The sequence below is a fragment of the Ceraceosorus guamensis genome (assembly GCF_003144195.1).
Source record: "Ceraceosorus guamensis strain MCA 4658 unplaced genomic scaffold IE81scaffold_27, whole genome shotgun sequence".
Lineage (NCBI taxonomy): Eukaryota > Fungi > Basidiomycota > Exobasidiomycetes > Ceraceosorales > Ceraceosoraceae > Ceraceosorus > Ceraceosorus guamensis.
The window spans coordinates 1-13,454 of record NW_020290022.1 but is presented as its reverse complement, the minus strand read 5'-3'; the positions used below and the strand labels follow the sequence as shown (position 1 = coordinate 13,454).

The following is a 13,454-nucleotide window of genomic DNA, read 5'->3' as shown; positions in this document are numbered from 1 at the left end:
CTCACTGACTATTCCATCCGAAACAACACCACCTTATCCCCCGCTCATTTCTTGCCTCCAGCAGCTGCACATCAGCCCCCGGCCATTCACTTGATTGCGGTGTATCCAGACTTCGGAAAGCCTCCACACCGCACACGTATTTACCGCGTAGCTGCCTGCTCGCGAGGCCGACGGCCTGCCATACACCGCCCTGATCCGAGGATTGTGCTAGCACACGCCCTACCGGAGTGTCACCGCTATGAAGATCCTCTTCATCTGCACTGCTCACAACTCGCTGTCTCAGCGTCTCGCGCTGGCACTGCAAGAACGCGGCCATGCCGTCACGGTGGAGATGGCGCTCTCATCAGAGCTCATGATCGAGGCTGCTGAAATGGCTCAACCGGACCTCATCCTCTGCCCTTTCCTCACCAAGCGAGTGCCGGCACAAGTATACAGCAAGTGGCTCACACTTATTGTCCATCCGGTGAGTGGCCATCTTGAGGAAAGCTGTGCTCCTAGGCGCGTGGGCTCTTATGAATTGGTAACCACGAATGCGCGCACGGAGGAGCTGAGCGTTCCTCTCGCATCAATTTTCCCAGGGCGCCCCTGGAGACGCTGGACCTTCGGCCATTGACCTCGCTCTGTTCGGAGATACTGGCGAGCTCGAAAATTGGCATGAACAGCTGGCACTCATCGACTATCGACATGCTGCCCCGGATGCTCGACCAAGAAGACGTTCCCACTGGGCGATTACCGTCTTGCAAGCCATCGAAGCTCTAGATGCAGGACCGATTGGTGAGTGGGCTCTCGCCGCTAGAGGCGCGCGCAGATTAGGCATTGACGAGCAAGACGCCTTGCAGTCGCCTTTGAACAGTTTGAGATGAATGAAGAAGCCGCCTTGATGACCAAAAGCGATTTGTACCGCGGACCCATCTCTCAAGCCGCCGTGCGAGCAGTCTTCGCAGCCATTGAACGCCTGGAGACACATTGCACAGCCAGGCCCTTTGGCGTCGACCTTCCACTGCAGCTATCGGCGGAGGCGAGAAGCGGCTGCGTCTCTAGGCAACAACCTTTTCTAGGAGGCCCGACTCACGAACGGCCTTTGTTCAAAGCTTCGGCACGCGATTTTGTCAAGCTGACAGCATCATCGACCCACAAGCTTCGAGCAGAGGTACTCGTCCAGCGCATCAACAGCGCCGATTCTCAACCGGGAGTGCAGTCCTCTCTGCTTGGGCCTTCGATGTTTTTGTACGGCGCACACCTTCAGTCATCGCCCCTTCCTGAGAACATTGCCCATCGAGCCGCACAATCGAAGACGGGCACCATCCTCGCCACTCGTGCCGGCGCAGTCCTGATGGATTGCGGAGCAGACTTTCCGCTCTGGATCACACACCTGCGAAGGCCAAAGGCGAAGGTAGACAAGCATCTGCATCCCAAGCTCCCATCGGTGCAGGCCATCGAGTCTGACGCAGCGCTGGCGCGAAAGCTCGAGCTGGCCGCTGTGCCTGAGTGGCCCGCGCCTGCCGACCACGAAGCTTGGGCTTTTCAGCCTGGAACGTGGCAGCAAGTCTGGGTCGACATCGAAACCGCCGGCCAGAGTACAAGAATTGCCTACGTCTACTTCGACTTCTACAACGGCGCTACTGCCACTGATCAGTGCCATGAGCTCGCAGCTGCACTGGAATGGACGTTGAGTCGAGAGCCCAAGGTGCATGCTGTGGTGCTGATGGGTGGCGCGGGATACTTTTCCAATGGTATCGCTCTCAACGTAATCGAGGGATCCGAAGACCCTGCTGCTGAATCCTGGGCCAATATCAATGCCATCGATGACGTGGTGGAGAAGATTTTGGCGCCTTCGGGCGTCCTCACCATTTCGGCGCTGCGGGGAAATGCAGCAGCCGGAGGTCTGGCGTTGGGTACGGCTGCAGACATCTGCATTGCTTCTGCGGGCGCCACCTTCAATCCTCATTATCGCGGCCTGGGTCTTTACGGCTCCGAGTGGCACACATACAGCTGGCCCGCTCGATGTGGCGTCCAAAAGGCCCGCGAGCTGACCCGCTCGATGATGCCGATGAGCGCAAAGCAGGCTCTGCGATGCGGTCTAGTCGACCACGTTGTTGGAAGCGGTCATGAAGGTCCCAAAGAGCTCGAGACGCTCGTCAAAAACTTTGTCGAGGCGCTTGTCACGGCGAGAGCGGAGCGAATTTCTCCCGCTTATCCCTCCTTGCTGGTTTGCGGTGCGCCTTGGACCAAACAGATGGGCATCGACTCGGGCTTTGCATGCAAAGCCGAGCCAGATCAAACCGAAGGCAGTCATGCGAGAAGCATGCTGCAGCGCAAGCAATGCTACTTGGCACTGCTCTTTGCCAGCCGCAAAGCTGCCACCGACCCCATGCCAACCATGTCGGATGGGTTCGCGACTTTCAGAAAGTCAGAGTTGGAGCAAATGCGTTTGGACTTTTTCCATCCCGTCCGCTCGCACCGCTACCACTCCCGTCGCTTGGCGTTCGTTCGCAAATTAGTGCCCAAATCCACGCCGACGCGATTTGCTTTGCACCGTCGGGTTGCGGATGCAGAGTGGAGTGCAGCCGAGCAAGGCGGTCATCTTGCTCTCGACGAAGAGGAGCAAGACGCCTTTGATAGCCTGGGAGATGTTCCTGACGACGTCGCGGTTGCGAGGATGCCGACGCCCACAGTCAGAGTTGTGTCGGACCTGTCACGCAGCACGAGTGCAAGCTCCAACATGACTGCGGACACCGCATCGACGTCTTTGGGTCAAGTCGCCGCATTCGCCTCGAGGAGTTCGAGCGGCGACTGCTCCACTCCTGCCACCTCGACCCACTCGTCTCCAAAGCTGGAACGCGACCAAAAGGAGCTCCGCTGCTCTTCGGTCTTGCAAGAACGTGAGCGAGACGACGCGAGCACTGCCATCACGTCGTTCTTGAGCGTGGCGCCATCCCCGCCCACGCACCATCGACGTGCTACTTCTCCAAGCATCTCATTCGACGATACCGCTGCGCCTGCCACTGAACGCAAAAGCTGCCCCCCGCGACCGCGTCAGAATGCTGCACCCGACGCCTCCAAGGTGAAGAGGACCAGCACGGGCGGGCGAAGGCTCAGCGGCTCCACCTTTGCTTCGCCATTTTTACGCAAGGCACCGTCGATGGATGTTGCTGTGAGCAATGAGGCGCCTGCACAAGACGTCGGCACCAAACATGCCGGCACGCAGGCTCCTCTCTCCCCGCGCTCCAAAGGAGCAGTGTCGCGCTTGTGGTCGAGCATCGGTCGCTCCGGCGCTTCTCGAGCCAACGGCACCAATCGGGCGAGCGTTCTGAGCGGCAAGACGACGCTGGACACCGTCCCAGCCACCCCGCGCGGCAGCGTGAATGTGGAAGACCGCAAATCGATGCCGACCGGATTGGGTCTAGCCGCGCCTCCTCCTGCGATGATCAACTCTTCGATGCGTCGAGCTTCGAGTCGATCCCTTCTATCTGCCATCCGCATCGACGAAGCGGCAGACATGAAGCCGTCGGATTATGCTTCGATCGGTGGGAGGAAGATGAACACGATGGAGCACGGTGCTGCTTGTCTCTATCCTTGCTACTACGAATCGGAAGATGCTATGCGTAAGACGGCCAAAGCCTGAGATGATCTCTCACGCTCGACAGGAAGGGCTGTTCATTGCCCGCAGCAGGCACCAGCATCCATAAAAGCATTCCAGTAACTCGGGTCCACATCGTTTCGTGTTGTATACGTGCTACATCTGGCTCCTAGCTTGCTCTCCTTTGGTCTCCCGTTCCAAGCTTTCTTCGGTCATTGGCTTCAGCCCCGTTCATCGCAAGCCTCTGCGCTTTCACACACGCTCTTTGGTTCCGCCCCTTACGTTGCTCAAGTCTGAGACTCCTCGTCTGGTCTCCCCTCACCGCGATCCGCCTTCCAGCCCTCGTTTAGTAGTCACCCAATCTGTAGTAGGCCCAGCTCATGTCAAATGCGACGGCACTCAAACTATACAATTACAAGAGTGATATAGTTGCGAATGTGGGGTCTCGTTGGAGAAAAATTGTTGCGAAGGTGAGGCGGAAGCGAAGCGTGGGTGCGTTTGCTTTGTGTGTCCCGCTGATTGAGGCCTTGTGCCGCGCTTCAAAGCTTGCTCAGTCGGTGACGAGCGGCGGTGCTGATGGTGTCGGGTATAACAGGGGGATCGGACCATTGCACTGGACGTTTCTGTTGGCAAAGCGAGCCAAGACAAATAGATGGGCGGTGCTTCATCAGCGAGCAAGGCAGCTTGCAAAAACGAAGGCCTTCCTCTTGGGGGGTCTCGCAACGAAGCGTGGACTCGAGTCCTACGAACTCACTTGGGCAAAGGCGGCAAGACCTTCTTTGATGTTCTGACCTGCATACAATGCTCTGCTCCTGAGACTCTGGTACGATTCGATAGGCAGCGCATCCACTCCATCCTCGTTCGCGTACGGATCCCTGCGCTGCTGCGCACCTATGCGTCTGGCCGCATCCCTCGCATCCAAAAGGCCAGCTTTTGTAAGCTGCACAGCATCTGGACTATTCTTGATGATCTGATTTGCCAGCTCGAGAGCTTTGGAGAGCACTTGGGATTGCGCTAGATCGTCCGAGGTGCTTGGAGAGAGGATGTGCAGGTGCGTGACGAAACGATAAGTGGAGCATGCTTGTTCTGCCGTAATCTTTTCTCCGGTGAGCAATAGTCGGGATGCAAAGTGCTGCGTTTTCAAAAGGCCAGCGATTCGGGATGGTAGAAGCCCGACAATTGGGTACGTGTGCAGAAAATGGGGCGAATTGTTAAAGGGGGGCCATTCAGCTTTGATTGAGTATAAAAAAGCGGACCGCTCTCCCTCATTCGCACTCGACTTACGTGTCCTGCCACGGCGGCGAGTCGAGGAATACCCCCCTGCGCAGCTACTACTCCTCTGCTTACTTCCGGCAAAGCAAAGATGGAGGCAGATGTAGCGACTACGAGATCGCAGTTGAGCTTGAAGCAGCGACGCAAGAAGGAGGCGGTTTGGCGTGCTGGATCAGCAGGCTTGTTCCTGCTCACCACCTGAAGTTGCGAGGCAGACAGACGCAGCTTATTGCGATGCTTTGAGCGCAACCTCGACTCTCGACTTACCAGTATCTCGACACCTCCTCCCATAGCTATGCCATGCACCGCAGCAATGACGGGCTTATTGCTCCTCCTCGAGCTGAGCGCGCCAAACCCACCAGCCCTAATCTTTCCAACAAATTTCTCCATCTCTTGTCCATTCTGCAGCGCAAGATGATCACCATTCGCACCCGGCGTGCTCTCGCGCGGGAGAGGGGCGCGCTTGGACCAATCTAGCAGATCTTGACCTGCGCAGAATGCTCGTCCGGTGCCCGAGATGATCAAGAGCCAGAGAGAAGGCTCAAATTCGTACCAGTCCAAGATGGAGTACAGATCCTCTTCTAGCGCCTGAGCTTGAAAAAGGCCAGCGAGCAGAGGCGATTCATATGAGTCACGTTTTGACAAAATGAAAAAGGAAACGAATGGAACACGACTCACATCCGTCATGGCATTGAGCTGCTTTGGTCTGTTCAGACGCAGATGCAACACTTTGGGAGTGCTCAGGTCGACGATGAGGTGGGAGCGGACGCTGGGACAGGGTTGGATGAAGCCAGACATGGTGGACTGTATGATGATGCTGATGCGGGTGGAGGAGTATCTATCTGATTTGCTTGCAAAGTGATCGATGCAGCCCTGCTGTCGAGATGTCAAGGATGGGGAATGTGAGCGATGGGGTGATGGATGCTATGATGACCGCTCGTCCTAGATGCTGTTCGCTGGCTTCTGGATCGTGGCAGTCATGAGTGATCCACCCAGACTCGACCTGCAAGTCCTCCGCTGCAGCGAGGTAGAAGCCGTTAATCACGAATCTTCCCCCGCACATCCCATGCATCTATACTCGTGACTGAGCAGTCACAACACGTAGTTGTGGGTCACATCCACGATCACAGATGCACCACGCCGCGCTGCACACCAACGCCGGTCCAAGTGATGAATGTGAACAACCGGCCCGAAGGGTGCGTGCCCGCCGAGCGCGCGCGGTGTCGAGTCCCTCGTTGTGAGGCGGACGGAGCGCATGGAGCTGCCAATCCAATGAGATGCGCAGGTACTCATTCGACATCATATTTGTGAATGCGAACAGCATTCACAATGTGGTTCATCGTGAATTTCCCACGTTCGAACGTCTCGAGGCCACGCTCGACCGCTCGCAAAACCTTGTTGTCACATCACATCACTGCGATTTGGCAGCCGAAGCAAGCAAAAGGCATGCTTTGCCCCGGGGAGGGAGGGGAAGGGGCAAAGTAAAAAAGCAGGCACGCAAAGTTTGATTCGAACTCCACCAGTAAGTGGTCGATTGTGCATGGATCGAATTCGAGCACGTTTCATGATGACCGAACTGAGGTCGAATTTGGATGGCAAGACGAGGTGAAAGAAACAAAGGACGATCGGATGAGGGAAGAGGGGGTGTTTGTGTGTGTTGGGGGGGAGGGATGCGTGTGGGGAAGGGGGGAAACGAACGTTCAGAGAAGTCTTGAAAGGATCCAGGATTTTGAATTGAATTGGTGGAAGCAGCGAGAAGCTGAAGGGGTGATCTGGAGTGCAGAAGTGGAGTTCGCGGCCACGTGGAGCGATTGGGAGGATGGCAAGCTGGCCGCTTCGGGCAGATGGGAGAAGAGAAATTCGTTATTGCTGAGCGCTTACCCGCCGCACTGATCCGGATGATCCACGCCTCCATTGCCGTGCGAGATGGCGCTAACGGTTCCTTCGGCCAAAGCTCCACCGTCCGAAGAAGCGTAGATATTGTAGCATGCATCGACCTGCTGATTGTCTTGCATGTAGTGGACAATCTTGGCGGCATTGTCATCTGCGCTAGCCTGATCGTACACATTCGCAGCCACGTTCTCATCCACGTGGTAGAAGAGTTCTAGCTCGTCAGTCTTGCCCGGGTCCCCATCCTCTTGCCCGTCTTGTCGTCGGGAATAGTGGAGCTGGTTGGAGAGCGGCGCTCGTAAGCGCATCCATTTGGCGGAATGACGAGTGACTTTGATGTGCACGTTCTTGTGCGTGTCAAGCACGCTGTGCGTCTCTCCTATATTGACGAGCTTGTTGGAGAAGCCGTCAAAGAGAGTGCCGTTGGAATGAAACGTGATGAAGCGAGATGTGGCCGCCTCGCGCCTATTGTTGGTGATCGGCAGCACTTGGTTGCTGTTGCCCGTCTGAGCGCCATTCTTGCCGAAAGCCAGAATAAGCAGAGAAGAGACGGTAGCAATGGCACAGTTGATGGGGTTGGCTACGGCGCAGACGAAAGCGATGGCAAGGGTCGCCCGAGTGGCTGGGTTGACGTTGATTGACCAGCTGGCCGCGGACACGATCCCAACAAAGCAGAGGCACATACATGCTACCCTGCTACCCCGGGCGCTCTTGGCTACGAGGCTGTTGGCCAACATATCGACGACGCGCTACTTTTTCGATCAGAAGAATGAGGTGAAGCGAGATGAGAAAGCAGACGAAGTTGAAGCAAAGTGTCTCGTTTGATTCCCAGGGTCGTTTGAGAGTCCAGGAAGGCAGCTGAGGCATGTCAGAGCTGAATGTTTGCTGCCAAAAAGAGGACGAGGAGCGCATGATGACCCTCGCTATTTATAGACGGGCGCTATGCTACAGCAGCATTTACGATTGTATCGTTCTCTGCACAGCCGGGTGCGTCTCGAGCCTTGCAAGTGCTCTCGTTCGGCACGCCGAGACACTGACGCGAGAGGAGACCTCTAGGATCAGGTAGTCGATCAGCGAGCAACATGCACAGAGAGGCAAATAGACGATGAACCGCCTTGCTTCCGGCAGTGGAGCAGTGAAACGTCGAGCCTTCAGAGAGAAGAACTGGATGAGAGGGTAAGAGAAAACAAAAGCCTGTCGATCAAATCTTGCGGCGGTTAGGTCTGCTTGGCTTGGCTAGCATCGGCTCATAGGGTGCGCAGCGAAGTCGGCAGATGGTGGAGGGTAGCATAACCTCGAGGTCGTCATGCAAAAGGCAAAATGATTCGTTTCGTCATTCATCATTCACTTGCCCTCCTATCCTGGCTGGCACATGGCGCGAAAATGCGAACAAAGGCGGAGGGAGGCCTAGCGTACAAATGTTGCCGGCCGAGCACTGCTTGTTTAGGCACGTACCTCGAGGTCTTCTCCATCTATGTACGGCACCGCCTACTGAAGCTACCTGGTTGGCCCGCGCCTGGGCACGTCCGGTGATTTGATCAGATCCCATGTGGGCTGATGATCTCGAATCCAACTGGAGACTCACGACTGCCGTGCCGTGCTTTCGCGTGCCTTTCACTGTCACTTGAGCTTCAGCTTCTTGATACGAAGATGATGGTATTTGATTGCTAGGATGTGACAGTCTTGAGTCAGAAGAGTCTCGAGTATCATCTGTTTGCTATGTACCGGTACATGCGTGCGCGTCCGTCACCTGGCGTGACTCACGTGACTGCTGGACCCGAATCAGAGAATTTTGAATAGAAGCGCCATGGCGCAGTCTCAGTTCAGGTTTACCGGTAAAGCGATACCGGATAACAATCGTGAATTGCAAGTTCAGAATCACCAATCAGCACCAAGCGAGCAAGTCCTTACGCGCGCGACGATCGAGTAGTGAATCACAGAATCACAATCAAGAATAATCGTGAATCAAGAATAAACAAGACCATCCACGAGTGGTGAGTAGCCGGTACGTATAGGTACAAGCGTGAAGGTAGCTATGCGATCGTGATGCAAATCGTTGTCACATAGCAAAGGCACAAAGCTTTTCTGGGCTGATCATCGCACTCGTGACTAAAACTCGCACCCAACACCCCGCACTCAACTCACGTCGACAAATTCGACTGCGATTGCTGTCACAAAGCTGCTCTTCGCTCTGGATCAGTAGCTTCTCTGCTCCTATTGGTCCTTACTGGCTGTCTGGCTGGCTGCATTCACAGCAGCGCTTTCCCTTCGACGCTCGACGCATGCAAACGACGCGCTCAGCTCCATCTTGCGCTCTTCTCTCCCGCTTTTCCCACCAGACTTGCTCGCTGCTACCTCCTCCTTTTGCTCGCGTCATTGCCAGATCCTGCACTACACATCGCTGCTCCTCACGACCATCAACACCCTTGCGTCTTGTCCCTCCGTCGACTGGTTGCAGCGCGTACTTGATTGGTAGTGTAGGACTCATGTCCAGCAGCGCGTCCGCAGAGTTACATCAGACGAAGAAGCAGAAAATGTCGGATGCCAGTGCTGAGAGGATCGGTATCGTGACTCATAACGGCACGCATCACGGTGAGCAGTTCAGATGAGACCCTCGCCCATTCTACTCATGCAAGCGCAGCCAATCGTCTGGCTTCCCCTACCCCCCTTCTTCTGACACTCGCAATCTTCGCACCTCGCACCTCGCAGCCGACGAAGCTCTCGCTGTAGCTCTTCTTCGATCGTTGCCGCAATTTTCGTCCTTGCCGCTCACGCGCACCAGAGATGCCAGCTTGATCGACAAGGGCACCATAGTGGTGGATGTTGGAGCTACGTACGAGCCGGAAAGACAGAGGTTCGATCATCATCAGAGAGGTTTCGAACATACCTTTGAGAATGGTTTCAACACCAAATTGAGCAGCGCTGGTCTGGTTTGGAAGTGAGTGTTGCAGATATCGTCATTATGCTACCTTAGGGTTGCTCGTTGACGAACCGGAGCCTTTCTTGCCGGGGCACATCAGACACTACGGCAAGGCCATTCTCTCACAAAAGCTCTCTGAAGACGTTGATTCGGATCTTGTCGATCTTCTGTGGAAGAAGCTGTACGAAGATTTCGTCGAAGCAATCGACGGCATCGACAATGGCATCGCGCAGTATCCTGGTCAAGCGCTGTACAAATCCAGCACCGATCTCTCGAGCAGAGTGGGACGTTTGAATCCGCGTTGGAACGAGGCACTGCCGAGCGATGCGGCGCAGAAGCAAAAGGAAGAGGATCAGAGGTTCGAAAAAGCTTCCGCTCTAGCTGGCGGAGAATTTTGGGATACGCTAGAAGGGCTTAGATTGGCTTGGTTGCCTGCTAGAGAAATTGTGCTGCGCGCCGTAGAGGGTAGGAAAAGCGTCGAGGGGGCAGACTCGCGAGGGAGAATCTTGGTGTTTGATGAGTACGCGAGTTGGAAAGTGAGTCCTGGACAAGTGGGCTAAGGCCGGCACCGGTGTACCGTGATTCAGACGCGCATCTCATTCCTGTTTCTGAAACGGTCCATCGCAGGACCACTTGCACAAGTTGGAAGCTCATCTCAACATCACAGAAGCCGAGAGACCTTTGTACGTCATCTATCCCGACAGCTCTAGCAGCTGGAGAATTCAAGCTGTGCCCGTCACGCCCACCTCTTTCGAAAGTCGCAAAGCTTTGCCGGAAAAATGGAGGGGAGTCAGGGATGAGCAGCTGGATGGATTGCTTGGATTCGAGCAGGACCTCAAAGGCGCCGTCTTTGTCCACGCAAGCGGTTTCATCGGAGGTGAGCAGACGGTTCGGTTTCATCTTGCGTCTCGCCACTTCAAGTCGCGTGCGTGCGTCATCCAATGATCTTGTCCTCCTCACCACGCTTTCGTCCCCTCGATGCAAGCGCAGGCCACAAGACGCGCCAGGGGGCACTTGCTATGGCCAGAGCAGCTCTGGACTTGTGAGGTCGGGCCAGGGCTACACCATGCGCAGTCCAATCGCATCTGGCGACGATGAGACAGATCAATTCCAAAATTGTAATCAGGGTAGGGAGTGTTGGTATATTCGGTGATGTCCAAAAGAAAGAAGAACACAAATTTCTGATCAAGTGTAACAAAAGAGGCGGCGTATATAGGGCGCCGCTTGGCAGAGGAGGTAAGCGCTGGCTTTAAGAAAGGGGAGAGAGGTTCTTATCCAAAAGTGCAAAAATTTCACAAACATGAAGAGGTAATTTGATAAACGAATGTGATGCGCTCATTTCGAGCGAACGTCTGCGCGCTTCGTCGGTGAACAATAGCGTGCAGACAATGTAGCGAGGGTATACTGGAAGCGATTGCCGTTTCCTAAAGGACGACCGCGTAGTGTCGAGAGAGAAAAGAGGAAGGACGCTGTTCGTTTGAACCCGACGGCCGACGCATAGCTTTACCGCCATTGCACCGCGGGAGCCGAAGGTGTGGTCTTTGCGAATCTTGGATTGACGTGTTCGATGTACTCTCCGCGCTGTATTCCAGGCGGCTCGACAAATCTGCTGGTGTTTCCTGCAGGTGGAGCAGCAACCTGAGCAGACTTGTCTTTGCTCTTCTTGATCGAAAGCTTGCTCTTGGCAGGCGTTGCAGGCGGAGAGGTATCCTTGCTGATGGGCTTAGGGGCTGCCTGGTCGTCCTTGTTGAGATGGGTGAGCGAAGCCCAACCCAGTTTGTTACCGAACGCTGAGAGGCCCGAAGCACGTTGGACATCATCGTTGGTCGTAGCAGAGAGTTGCGACTTCGACAAGCGCTTGGATGCCTTCTTGTCAGCTTGAACCTTTGCGAGTAGCTCAGGAGGCACCTGTGCATCCAAAGCGGAGCCATCGGCGGATGACGCAGCCACTTGACTGCTTTGGCGTTTGGGATTCACATCCTTTGTTACGGGAGCCGGCTGCGAGACTGCCTCAGGCTGCGCGACCGTGTTCAGCACCTTGGAAGCTGCTTTCTTGTCTTCAGCCGGACGAGGCTTGCCGATTTGGCTCTTGTCTACGCCTGCTTCACCTTCATTGGCAAGGGGAAGGTTGTCACCCAGGCGGGTCTTGAACAGCATGCTCGCCCAACCTTGCCGTTTGGAAGCACCCGAGGTGTCTGAAGCGTCCTGCACGTGCTGACTTTGACTTGCAACAGCTGCGCTTGGCTTGACTGACTCGATTAAGGGTTCATCGGCTCCGATTTTGGCATCTTCCACTGCCTTGCCTTTGCCCTTATCTTTCTTCGTGCCACTATAAGCTGCTAGCCCAGCCGCGCCCCCAGCCGCGATAGCTCCAGCTCCCAGAGCTTCTTCGTCATCCTTTCGGAACTGCTGGCCTCCATTTGGAGTCTCGGGCGTTACAGAAGTCTTTGCGCTGAGGGCCTGAGAAGGCTCTGCTCTGCCAGCATTGACCACTGCTGCAGCGGCTTCCTCCGAATCAGCTTTCGCTTTAGCGTCCGCTACTTCCTGAGCTTGAGCTTCTCGGGCTTTCTGCTCCTCGAGCTCGTTCTTGCGCTGGAGCTCAGAGGCTTTCTTGGCCTCTTTGGCTTCCTTCTCGAGCTGCTTCTTGCGTTTCTTCTCCTCAGCGGCCGCGGCCGCGGCAGCTTCTTTCGCTTTCTTCTTCTCCTCCTTCGCTCGCTTCTTGTCGGCAGCTTCTTTTTCTTTCTTGGCTTTCTCATCTTCTTTGCGCTTCTTTTCCTGCTCAGCGCGCAAAGCCTCGGCTCGCTTCTGGGCCTCGGCTTCTTCTTTCTTGTGTTGTTCTTCCGCTGCCTTCCTCTGCTTTTCTAGCTCGGCGGCGGCAGCGGCAGCGGATGCAGCTGCTGCAGCAGTCGCTAACTCCTCTGCTTTCCGTTTTCTCGCCGCGGCTTCATCGGCTTCACGCTGCTGTTCAGCAGCAGCAGACTCCTCCTCCTTTCTCTGTCTTTCGGCGGCAGCTTTTTCTTCCTGTCGCTGCTTTTCGGCTGCTTCCTCTGCTTCACGCTGCTTTGCTGCAGCAGCGGCCTCTTCTTCTTTGCGCTGCCTCTGCGCGGCCTCCTCCGCCTCGCGAGCCTTAGCAGTGGCGGCCTCCTCCTCTGCCTTACGCTTCTCCTCAGCCAGAGCTGCAGCTTTGTCTTGCTCATCTCGAAGCCGCTGCTTCTCTTCTTCTTCAGCAAGCATTTGCCTCTGTCGAGCTGCAAGCTCAGCTGCTTCCTTCTCTTGTATTTCCCGTTGCTTGCGCTTGGCTTCTTCAGCCTCGCGCTGAGCGATCGCTGCCGCTGCTGCACGCTCCTCCAACTCATGAATCTCTTTTGCGCGCTCGGCAGCGTCTTGCTCCTCCTTTTGACGTGCTGCGATCAGCTCTGCGAGTGCACCGCCTCCAGCCGCAGCAGCAGCTGCTTTTTGCGCGTCTCTGGCTCTCTCATTCTTCTCGCGCGCTTCTTGCTCTCGTTGCGCTCTTTCTTGCTCTGCTCTAGCTTCAGCCTCCGAGTCTTCTTTGTGCTTCGCAACAAGCGCTGCAAGCGCGTCCGCGCCCTTCGAAGCGGCTTCCTCATGCTCGCGCTGTTTCCGCTCCGACAATTCGGCGCGCTCACGCTCGTGGCGCTTGACGATCTCGTCAAGAGCTTCGGCAGCGGCAGCAACAGCTTCATCATCGTGCTTTCGCTCCTTCTCAGTGTCGTGCTTCACCTTGCTAGCCAGCTTTGCCAAAGCATCCCCACCAGCCAATGCAGCAGCCGA

The 13,454-nt window shown here is 55.8% G+C and overlaps 5 protein-coding genes across 5 annotated transcripts; 2 read left to right on the top strand and 3 right to left on the bottom strand.

Moving 5' to 3' along the window:
* The first annotated feature begins 92 nt into the window (after positions 1-92).
* On the top strand, positions 93-3,793 carry IE81DRAFT_116727 (hypothetical protein). The gene is made up of 3 exons (XM_025510141.1): positions 93-463; positions 579-774; positions 840-3,793. The coding sequence occupies exons 1-3, from the start codon at positions 239-241 to the stop codon at positions 3,623-3,625; spliced, it is 3,207 nt and encodes a 1,068-aa protein (XP_025369787.1). The 5' UTR covers positions 93-238; the 3' UTR covers positions 3,626-3,793.
* Positions 3,794-3,994: 201 nt separating this feature from the next.
* Positions 3,995-5,999, bottom strand: IE81DRAFT_116711 (ClpP/crotonase). The gene is made up of 3 exons (XM_025510140.1): positions 5,531-5,999; positions 4,865-5,440; positions 3,995-4,712 (listed from the first exon to the last, which is right to left on the bottom strand). Exons 1-3 carry the CDS (start codon positions 5,648-5,650, stop codon positions 4,323-4,325), a joined length of 1,086 nt encoding a protein of 361 aa, XP_025369786.1. The 5' UTR covers positions 5,651-5,999; the 3' UTR covers positions 3,995-4,322.
* Positions 6,000-6,595: 596 nt separating this feature from the next.
* Positions 6,596-7,747, bottom strand: IE81DRAFT_116698 (hypothetical protein). Its single transcript, XM_025510139.1, has one exon. The coding sequence runs from the start codon at positions 7,477-7,479 to the stop codon at positions 6,730-6,732; it is 750 nt and encodes a 249-aa protein (XP_025369785.1). The 5' UTR covers positions 7,480-7,747; the 3' UTR covers positions 6,596-6,729.
* Positions 7,748-9,228: 1,481 nt separating this feature from the next.
* Positions 9,229-10,708, top strand: IE81DRAFT_330005 (GAMM1 protein; the record flags this gene model as incomplete). The annotated part of the gene is made up of 5 exons (XM_025515174.1): positions 9,229-9,334; positions 9,452-9,680; positions 9,763-10,198; positions 10,290-10,539; positions 10,653-10,708. 5 exons carry the CDS (start codon positions 9,229-9,231, stop codon positions 10,706-10,708), a joined length of 1,077 nt encoding a protein of 358 aa, XP_025369784.1.
* A 248-nt stretch (positions 10,709-10,956) lies between these two features.
* Positions 10,957-13,454, bottom strand: IE81DRAFT_116666 (hypothetical protein; the record flags this gene model as incomplete). Its single annotated transcript, XM_025510138.1, has 1 exon — positions 10,957-13,454. A coding segment is annotated over one exon (2,289 nt), but the record flags the coding sequence as incomplete, so codon positions are not given.